Genomic DNA, 11325 nt, shown 5'->3' on the forward strand with positions numbered 1-11325 from the left:
TGAAAGTTGAGCTTCCAAAAATGCTCCTCTGAATCGTGCATCCTCTTTCAATGATTTGATCAGATAATTCATTATATATAATCAGATCCTATAGTATACTAAAATCCAGTTATATTGTGACTAAAATCCAGTCAAATACTAGATATTGTACAAAATTACACATAAAAGGGGAAGAGAGACTCCTTTTCTAGATCTCTCTTTCATGTCCTTAAGAATTTACCACTTGAGTTACACTAATACGCAGCTAACCTGATTTCAGGCTTATCCTAGTATCCTAAGTTTCTTATGCACCAAACCGCCCCTTCTGCAGCATGACAAGATGCCTCTTTCTTTGTCGACCTAGGTTCCCCAAAAGCTTGAACAATTTGTGAGCATTCATCGATTTCAACTATCACTTGGAAAATGAATCTGCGTGATCAAATCCAATATGAAAGAGTAGATTCAGTTGGTATGAATATTTTTTTTTATCAATAGTAGATAAGCAAAGGGTAGGGACATACTCTTTTTGGTGACCTGGTCCAGATTCATTGATGCATTCAAAAGAAGGAGGTTTCCAAGTGTTGGCACTACAAATCTCGTACAGAATTGATGTTGCTGACTTATTGTGCAAAGCAGCTGAAAAAGTAATATTTTAAAATTATTGTTGGTAAGAACATCAACCAAGACCGAATAATAAATAATCATGTCAATGTCATGGATGATACCAGAAGGAGAAGGTTGTTGTTCTTTGTGTCCAGATTTAATTATCTTTGATACTTCCTCTAGTTTCAAGTTATCAATTGGAAATTCATCTGAAGAAGTGACATCCATCGGTGCTTCATCATTTCCTATCAATCTTGGTTCCATTTTATCAGATGATTTCAAGATCTCCTCCAAAGACTGGGATTTGCATGTGTATCCCTTAGCCTGCAAATTCAGTAATTAAATTAATCAAAGTTTGCAACCTTTAACGTTAAAGAGAGAAGAATTTTAGTAGTATGCAGTTTTCACCTTAAGTTTAAAGTATAGCTGCTCAGAAACCACTCTTTGGCCGCCTTTTTTGCTGATATTGATAGCAGAAGCAGTTTCCAAAATATTCTCTCCTTCTAGTACTTTAGCTTCCACGATAAATTTTCCATTTTTTTTAACTTCTGAAAACTGCAGGTCCCAATGATGGAACTGACAAAGTTCTACAAATTCCCTCAGTTGATTAAACTGCACCTTTGTACAGCTTGTAACAGGCTCCATTAAGTTGAGTAAGATCTTCCACACGCAGTTCAAGTCAAAGCCAGTATCGAGGAGAATTGCACCTATGCAGGATTCCACTAGGTCTCCTAAAGCCTGTAGAAGAACATTCCAAACCAAATCAGAAATTGCATATATTCTGATATTCCTATTAAAGATTTTTTTAAGAGAAAATCCCATTAGAGCACGGAATAGAAATGGTCTCTAATAGATAAAAACACTCTAAAATTACCTAAATGACCTGATTTTAAAAAGACATCTCCTTTGTAATACCACGAATAAACCAACAAGAGGGGGAAATGAAAAAAGAGGGAAAAAAACATAAACAAAATGAAAATAAATAAAACTAGCAACTAAAAAACTAAACTAAACATCAGAAAAGTTGTTGCCTCTAAATAATGGAATCAATGTTATTTCGACTGAAAAATTAAAGTTTGTATTAATAAAGTTCTCATTAACTAACGCAAAAGAGACTTCTTGCTATGCAAAATCATTTTTCAGGATGAAAATCAATGTAAAGAATGGATTCAAGGGATACCTTTGGGCAACTTGGACCATCTGCAGAGCACTTTTCCATGGAGGATGTTCTAACAAAGTCGATATAGTTGTTCATTGATTCAATGAGACTAGGACAGTCACAGAGAATAAATTTTTGAAATGATCTAGCTATGGAAACGCGGGCAAAGGCAACATTATTTACATAAAAAGACCTCAGGTCTGTCAATTGACCAGGCGTCAGTTTTGGATATACTGAAAATAAATAGGATGTGATTAAATAGTCCAAAACAGCATCTCCAAGAAACTCCAGTCTCTGTAACAAAAAAGTTAACTAGTTAAACCAAAAGAAGAATAAAAAAAAAGCAAAGAAAGAAAAACATGAGACAAACTAAATACAAACCTGATAACAGCCTCCCAATGGGTTGTTGTAAGAAGGATGAATGAAAGCCTGTACAAGCAGACCTTGATAATGAAACTGATACCCCATTGAACTCTCTATAGAGGAAAGGTTGGCACGATCAATAAGTGTAGTAAAAACTGTGCTTGATTGGCATATTTTACTAACTTGAGAGGGCTCAAAATCCATTTGTATCCCAACCCATTTAAGAAACGCTATTGCAGCCTTGAATCCACTGTCAACTATAAATGCTCCTACAAGACTCTCAATAACGTCGGCTATGGTTTTCTTATACAACCAATGGTGACCTTTATTGCATTTTACCTCGACATTCAGATTGGTTCCTGGACTAGGTTTAACAGAATGTAACATAAATTCTGTATCCTTGTCACATGTAACTGTGCAAGGACGGCCTAGCGCGAAAAATTGGATGGGATCAAATGGCTCGTCGCGTATGTAGACCTAATAAATGGGAAGAAATTATAGTGTTATCAGATTATTTAAATACAGAACTTATAAATAACAGAAACAGATTCTGTAAGAGCTTGTTTGATGTAGGGTTATGAAATCAAAACTTTGTTTGATGATAAAGTAGGTTATTTGGGTCAATTACTAATATATCCTTGTGTATTCAGTATTTAAATGTTATAAAAAATATAATAAGTAGGGGTAATTTGGTGTTTTTATTGATGATTTGAATATTTAATTTATTATGAGATTGATGATGGGAAGAAGGGTTTTTTATTAAAAAAAATTAACTCAAGATCAAACAAGCTCTAAATGGTGATCGAGAGAAATTTAATAAACTTAACTTCATAAATGAGCATAATTGATTGTGTTTAACCGTTTTCCCAAGAAAAAAACATAATTGATTGTGCAATAAATGAATCATAATTTCACTTATTCAAACTGTTTAAGAACCTAAAATTTAAGCATAAAGAGGAAAGGAATCAGATTTGCATCTTTACCTGTAATTTCTTCATTGTGGCTAGCTTGAACAGATTTGAATTTTTTACTATATTAGAACGTTTTCTTGTTAACTGTCCTTCGTCGATTAATGGGTGAGAGAGAAACAGGTGCCTTCCAACTGCAAATTTGAGGAAAGCGTCCCCAAGAATTTCAAGCCTCTCAAGGGAGAAGTGCTCAGCGCATTTCTCAGTAGTGAGAGCTTCCAGAACCTGTGTTGATTATAAAATTAACTCAGAAAAATGAAATAAGCATTCACAATGAGTGAAATAAGCATTCAACAAATACATGGAAATTCCATTAACGTACACGAGCAGCGGAGACCTCAGCACCCTCAGGAAATGAAGAAGATAATCTCTTCTTCAACTCAATTGCAACAAGCAAATTCTCAAGGCGATGCATGATTGATGGTAACAAAGACATGGAGCTTGCTATATCTTTAGAAAACCCAATGATCTTCAACTGACAAATCTCAGGAGGTAATTCAACAAAGTGTTCCTCTTTTTCGCGAGTTGCTGCCAGGATGACACAAAAGAAAATTACTTAGAAAGGACAATCATGTGTGACACTCTTCAATTCTAGAATAAAAAGGACAATTAAAAATAACTAGAGTAGAGCTCCAGTTATATAAATTATTAATACTATTTCTATAAATTACTAGAAAAAGAGAAGGCTTTTAAGTACCTAAGCAACCCCCTTTCCGCAGTAAATTGTCCACATGAAAGAGCTGTTTGGCTTTCAAAAGAGGTTGACAAGGATAGGAAAGATCGATTCCAAACCTGATTAATGTAACATGAACTTTGATATATTAGTATAATATCACACCGACAGATTTACAAAACAAACAATAATAGACCAACAAAAGATTTCTAAATTTATTGCCAGTGATGATGATAAAACAAGATTGAGAAGACCTACCTTTTCTTATAATGTTGAACATGAGTTGTTGAACCTTTGTACAAACTGTGTGCATCCTTGTTTAAGACAACACCAGCAACTAAGAAAAATATTTTCTTGATTGGAGCAAATACCAAACTATTTACAACAATGTCCCTACTATAGGAACCATTAACAAGATGTAGATCATTGTCGTTCAGAGAAAAGTTCATAACATCAGTTGGAGTTTGAAACATTGGCGATGACAATGATCTTCTCACAAGACTCCAATCTACAGTCATGGATTCCTCGTACTTGCATACAGCAACAGGTAGTAGAAGGTAGAAAGTTGAAATATTACTAAATTCATCGTTTTCGATGGAAATGAAATCAGGAATCAACTCAGAACGGTCCAGGACGGCCTTCAAAAGTATTTTCTGGAAATGTTGTGCCTGTAATATCTGCAGGAATATTTAATGTTATATCTAAATCAAACACATATTTCTGAATCAAGCACATATTTCTCAAAGAAGATGTTATACCTCTTTCTGATCGAATTCCGTAAGTCCAAAAGGGGAAAATTCCGTTGCAACAGATCTACCATGAGACAAGCAGAGAGTTAACTTCATTCTCTCAGCCTCTTTTGGGAGGGGAGATTTCAGGAATAAGCCAAATCTTTTGTACTCCCTATCAGCTGGACTTGGATTGAACTTTATATAGTAGGAATTGAGAGAAACAGATTTATCTGACAGACTCCATGATTCCTTTAATAAAGCCGGAACAATCATCTCATGTAGCTCTCGTCGAAACATTGGATCTACAACAAGAATATAAAAAGTTATAACAAATAAAAGAGATTAATCTAAATGTGGTATTGGTTCTGTCTAACCATTTGAGCTTTCTGATCCGAGAAAGTCGTCCAATTCGTCATTTTCATCATCCTGCTCTGGCAAGAGATAATCGGTCAAAGCTCCCAATTTATGCAATTCTTTGCATGCTTTCAAGCAGGCATCTTTCTTAGATTCTTCTCTTGAAACTTGTGGTGACCCAACAACCTGGTGAATTGGTGCATTGGAAGGGAAGGTTATACTGCAGACAATCCCATTTGTGTCATCAAAGTAAAACAGCTTCAATTGGGGAATGAAATATCTGAAAAATGTCAAACACCTCCATGAGAATTTGGAACATACAATTCAATCAATTTTAATATTATGTATAATCGTTTAGGATAACTGTGTGATTTGTTTGGATAGGTTTGGTTGTTTACAAAAATAGGCCATATATGGCATAACTGCTTGATCAATGTCCAAGCAAAAAAAAATTAATTAAATAATTGAAGAGAACGAAACCATACTCATCTCGAGGAAGCTTAGCACAATAGCGGTAAAGTAATGACACACTTGATCCACAGCTCAAAGTAGCACCAGTGGAAGCAACTGTGTAAGCTTTTTCATCAAAATCAACAAATGTTGCAACTGGAGATGTTCTAGATGCAATCTCCCAGTTCATTTCATTTTCTTGTTTCATGAAATTATCTACTAAGTTCATCTCCTTTGTATTGCCTCTGCAGTAATGTGCCAAAAAGGATAATTAGGCCTCATTTGATGAAGAGATTATCTCATCATCAATCAAATAATTCAAATCATTAAATAAAATACCCCTACTTTCTTTTTATTAATATTTTAAAACATTAAATACGAAGAATATTTTAACCATTTAACCCAAATAATCAACTTTTCATCAATCAAGGTTTTTTCCAAAAAGTTGATTTGTTTTTTCAAAAAATAACTAAATCAAACAAACGCTTAATGTGTTCCAAGAGGAAAAACAAATTCAACAAGGTAATAGTAAGAAAGTTTTTTAAACCTGTCCACCAAAATTGCATATTCCGAGTGAGACATTCGTGCACGACCTCTAGACTGTATAAAACTACACATGGTTTCTGGAAGATCAAACCGCACAACAAGGCAGCAGGTTTGGATGTCAAGTCCTTCCTCACCCACTTTTGTTGCAACTAATAAATTTAGCTGTAAAATCAGACAAAACAGGGGGAAAGGAAAAGAACCCTATTAATTAAGGAGTCAAGTATTTAAGTGCAAAAAATAATCAGCAATAACCAAAATATATACCTCGCCAGAGCGGAACTTTTCGAGAATGGCATACATATTTTTACGAGACGAATTCCCTGATCCAGAGTGGACTCCTACAAGGAAATCACACCTCCAAGATGATAGAATTGAAAGGCGTCTCAAGATGCATGTCAAAGATCTTGCTGTCACAATTCTATTCACAAATATAATACATTTCATGCCAGTTTGTATCCTGCAAAATATGACTTATTAGATATGCCTAATGATAGACGGCAGAATATCTGCTTAATTAAAAGTAAATAATAAGAATCATTTCATAGAAGAAAATTAAAAGCACCAGAGCACTACTTACAAAATTCAACTATATAATTAAAACCAATGTTTGACTCTTCTGAAGAGTGGGCATAGAGAAAGTTGTAAGATTAATGTACAAAAAGTCATGGAAATTGTGTAAGACTAAAGAACTAGTTTTATGATACAGAATTCCATTTAAGGGGGAGAAGAAGAAGAAGAAACCCTTAGAAATACTAAGTAGTAATTTGACTTTAATAATACTATTACCTAATACCATATCATAGTGGCATAAAATAGAAATATGTACTTGTTAGGCAACGTGCATGAATAACAAATGGAACAACATAAACATGGAATTATAAACTGGTCAAGTTTATAGGAAAATATAGGAGCAAAAACAATCATATCCATCAATCAATCACCAACCTAAAATTGGAAAGAATTCCAACAAGTATTAAAAGCTTCCTTGAGAAAAATGGTTCCTCTAGAACACCCTCTATGGATGAATCAGCAGCATTTGGACCTATAATAATGAAGAAACAAATTATGTAAATATCTTCTAGTTCTTTTGCTTGGAAAATAACAAGGCATCAACGCGGATACTTATATAATATAAATTTACCTTCAACATTTTCCCTCCCAAACAACGATGCAGCCTGAGCAAGATACTTGTTGCATAAAGAGTCATCGTTATCCTCTTCTTTTTCTTCTATCAATCTACTTCTTACAGATTGGTCACCTTCCATAAGCAAGCTACAAGCCTTCAAGAAATAGCAAAATGGAAGTTTGAAGGGCATATTTTTTTCATATTGACAACATATCTCAACTACATGTATCTTAAGGGAAAATACAATCATACATCTAATAACAAGACTACAATAAGAGTACAAGTGACAATATTATGTGTGATAGCTTACTCGATAGGCTCCGTGAACGCCAAGACTTTGTAGACAAAATATAAGGTTGTTCTGAAGCCTTAAGAGCGCCTTCTTTGTGTTATTAACACTGTTTTGATTGTATTCCTTCATTTTCAAGCTTGACACACACTGTGTCAAGAGTAACAAATGTAAATCAATCTCAACTGACAAAGATGACAAAGATGAGGGCAACATAAAAATCATCATATCATCTTATTGGTATATAACTTTTTCTGTTTCTGTTTTTCCCCACCCCCTTTGTAATTTGTCATTGCCTCGTACCTTTAATCTGATTTCATCAAGTTTTTGGCGGTAAATTGTGTCATTTTGAAAACCATCGTAGTAGTGCACTTTTACTTCAGGCGATACCACAAATTCATTCAGCTCTTCTCTGTTATCAACTGTGACTACCTATGAGATGTGTAAAAAATCCATAAGTCCTGATCAAGTGTAACAGCAAGAAAGGCAAATGGATAAAAAATCCAACTTCACTCAATTATATTAATAGAAAGCAGAATTAGATTCCAAGGATTGAAACTCATGTTTCTAAAAAAAGCACCTTAGAGTGAAGCAAAAGCTCAAGGGTATCAATGGAAGTGTCTGAAAGAGAAAAAATAATAACAGATTAATAATTAGAACTTTTCAGACTTCTAAGAAGTTATTGTAAACAAAATCGTTGAAATGGGAAAGTGAAGTTACCTTTCCCTAGCTTTGGAGATGCAGTCATGCCAAAAACACGAGGCAGCTTTACAGCATCACTTTTATAGAATACCTATACCATACGCAAACAATATGAACATGTAATATACAGACAATCAACCAAAAGATGCATATTATAAGACAAGATCTTTACTTTCATGATCTCTGCATAAGGATGATTACTATCAAATTGCGCATAATGGCATTCGTCGAAAATCAGAAGAGCAATTTGCTCAATCCTAATAAGGCAATGGATTAAGCTATGCAATAATATTTGTGGTGTCATAACAAAAACCTGTGTGAAAAAAATAGTAAACATGCATTAGTAACCTCAATGACAGATTAGCAGTTTTACAAACTTGCATGACTAACCTCGCATGTTTCCATCTCTTTCTCCCACACTTGACGATTCTTTAAATGCTTGTTGTTTCCGCAATACAACCCAACTTCAAAATCTGTAGAATCTTGTATGACTTTGGCTTGCTGCAAAACCGACAAGTTTAGTTTCCAATAGTTTTGGTATCCGGGCAACATATATAAAAAGTGTTTCCAAATGGGATCAGCAATCTATGAAGAGGACAAAAATTGAAATTTATTAAATGTAACAGAGGTCCGAGAATTGGTCAGAAAATCATTTGACAAACAATTGCACAACTTGTCCAATGTGCTAACAACGTACTTTTGGTCTCAAATCAGATATTATGAAAGTACCTTATCATCGAACATTGTTAGCCTGATGGTTTCACAAAGGTTGGAAATGACAAGTATAAATACTTTTCTTTTTCTTTTTGAAAAGGTGAAAAAACATTCACTACATTACAACTCAGTTAATCAACACAAAGGAAGACAAGAAAATGAATCGTCAAAAGAACTCAAAAAAACATTCACTACATTTCCATCTTGAAGCACATCTGAACTCGAACGAGGACCTTGAGTCCTCATTTCGACTAAAAACCGAAACAAAACTCTTCTAACATTTTCTTCATCCTCATTTCGACTATAAAGCAAAGCAAATCTTTTCTAACACCTTCATCCTCATTTCCACTAAAAGGCGAAACAAAGCTCTTCTAACACTTTCTTCATCCTCATTTCCACTAAAAAGCAAAACAAAATTCCTCACTCAAATGAACCTCCTTTGCTGTCTAACCTCCTCACCCAATCAAGTATCATCGAATGACAAATATAAACACTAAATGACATTCTAACACTTTCTTCATCCTCATTTCCACTAAAAAGCAAAACAAAATTCCTCACTCAAATGAGCTTCCTTCGCTGTCTAACTTCCTCATCCAATCAAATATCATAGAATGACAAGTATAAACACAAAATGACACATTTTAACCACATATACCTAGAATATTAAAACCAACACAAGAAAAAAACCCCTAGAAATTACCTGCTGGGCAAGAGCAACAGTATGTGCAAGGAAAACACAAATGTCTTTTTGGGGTTTTCTTATCAATGAAGCCATCTTATTAATAAGCAAAACAGCAATGTGAGTCTTCCCACAACCAGTTTCTAAAACCACGATTATGTTTTCCTTCATAGCTCTTTCACAAAGATCCAATTGATACCTACAAAAACACATAATCTTACTCCTTCATAACTTCCAATCGTTAAACAAAAGAAAACCCTCGTAAAAAAATCCTTACTTTCTCGCGATTTTCCTCAAGTCCTTCTTATCGTCCTTCCCCTTTCCTTCCTCCGATTCATAGACATCCTTCACCGATAGCGACGAAAACTTCCCTGGAACCAATGAAGCTTCAGAGGTGTCATTGGCTATATAACTCACCTCTTCTATGGATAAGTTGCTGATATCGCCATCTACTTCCATGGAGGTGGCCATATCTCACAGACGATGATGATCGAAGTAGAAGAAAATGTTGACTTTCGTTGACTGTAAAGCAAAGCCCTTCAGGGAAGGAGAGAGAGTGAAGAACAAACGAAGAAGACAACAATGAAATCCAATTTGGGTGTTTTATACTTCCAAATAAATAATATTAAAATTAATATATTATTATATTAAATTATTAATAATGAAAATGACATTCGTACGGGTAAATCCAGTATCATTAATATTTTATACGTTCAGGTATGCCAATTTCCCAAAATAAAATTCAAAAATTCAAAAAATAATTATTGGAAAAAAAAATTAATTATTAGATTGAAGAGATTTAATTTACTTTTAGTAATTATATTTGGGTAATCAACTTTTTTTTTTTTAAGTAAATGTATAGATATTGTCTTAATCTGATTAATTTCTATAAAAAGAAATTTATACAATCTCTTTAAATTCAAAAACAAAATTATTGGAAAAAAAAATTAATTATTAGATTGTAGTTGATTTAATTTACTTTTAGTAATTATATTTGGGTAATCCATTTTAAATAAATGTATAGATATTGTCTTAATCTGATTAATTTCTATAAAAAGAAATTTACACAATCTCTTTAAACTCATTTAGAATTATATCTTTAAATAATAAATAATATATAATAAAATTACATTTCTTTTGATAATAAAGAAATTTTATTAAATTACAAGATTTTTTTCCATATGAATCTCTTAAATTAGTTAGGTGAGACATTTTAAATTTTCAAAATCTTTAAAATAAAAATTCATTGAAAGGATATCTAACGAAGAATTGAAGTATTGTTAGCGACAAATGTATTTGTCGTTTTATTTTAGGTTTCTTATTTTGTTTGAAATTTTTTTTATATATTTTTTCTATTGTAACTGTTAGTGTCTACACTGCTCACTCAGATATTTAGGGTGTTTAAACCAAAAAAATATATATTTATTAAATATATTTTATGTTAGGTTGATTATATATTAATAATTTTGTATTATCATTAACAAAAAAAAATAATATATATTTTAGTTGGTTAAAGTTAGGTTAATATATTTAATAATTATATTTGACAAATGTATAGATATTGTCTTAATCTCATTCATTTCTATAAAAAATAAATTTACACTATCTCTTTAAACTTAATTCAAATATTTAAAGAATTATTTGTTTAAATAATAATTTATATATCTAATAAGATTACATTTCTTTTGATAATATTTTTTTTATTAAATTAAAAGATTGTTTACCATATGAATCATCTCTTAAATTAGTTAGTTGAAACATTTTAAAATTTTCAAAATCTTAAAAATAAAAATTCAATTGAAAGAATATATAATGGAGAATTAAAGTCTTATTAGCGATAAATGTATTTGTCGTTTTATTTTATGTTTATTATTTTGTTTAAAATTTATTTTGTCGTTACGTATGTTTAATTAATTAAATTGTTTTTTTTTTCTATTGTATCTTGTAATGAGATTTTGGGTGTTTAAACAGAAAAAAATAAATTATTTT

The 11325-nt window shown here is 32.4% G+C and overlaps 1 protein-coding gene across 1 annotated transcript; it reads right to left on the minus strand.

Moving 5' to 3' along the window:
* Positions 1-67: 67 nt before the first annotated feature.
* On the minus strand, positions 68-9875 carry LOC124911114 (dicer-like protein 4). The gene is made up of 25 exons (XM_047451558.1): positions 9614-9875; positions 9358-9535; positions 8334-8444; positions 8116-8256; positions 7962-8034; positions 7822-7862; positions 7545-7673; positions 7263-7391; positions 6968-7106; positions 6772-6868; positions 6091-6283; positions 5828-5988; positions 5316-5525; positions 4851-5110; positions 4504-4778; positions 4004-4422; positions 3770-3864; positions 3395-3600; positions 3088-3297; positions 2123-2581; positions 1763-2035; positions 991-1320; positions 705-906; positions 501-615; positions 68-408 (listed from the first exon to the last, which is right to left on the minus strand). The coding sequence occupies exons 1-25, from the start codon at positions 9805-9807 to the stop codon at positions 267-269; spliced, it is 4782 nt and encodes a 1593-aa protein (XP_047307514.1). The 5' UTR covers positions 9808-9875; the 3' UTR covers positions 68-266.
* Positions 9876-11325: the final 1450 nt, after the last annotated feature.

The sequence above is a fragment of the Impatiens glandulifera genome, chromosome 8 (genome assembly GCF_907164915.1).
Source record: "Impatiens glandulifera chromosome 8, dImpGla2.1, whole genome shotgun sequence".
NCBI classification, from domain to species: domain Eukaryota; kingdom Viridiplantae; phylum Streptophyta; class Magnoliopsida; order Ericales; family Balsaminaceae; genus Impatiens; species Impatiens glandulifera.

Excerpts from the sequence above, each read along its gene's own strand:
- LOC124911114 (XM_047451558.1), bottom strand. The coding sequence starts at position 9,807 with ATGGCCACCTCCATGGAAGTAGATGGCGATATCAGCAACTTATCCATA. Across the intron at positions 6,284-6,771 it reads GGAATTCTTTCCAATTTTAG|GATACAAACTGGCATGAAAT; the intron begins GTTGGTGATTGA and ends CATATTTTGCAG. Across the intron at positions 5,111-5,315 it reads GCTAAGCTTCCTCGAGATGA|ATATTTCATTCCCCAATTGA; the intron begins GTATGGTTTCGT and ends GACATTTTTCAG.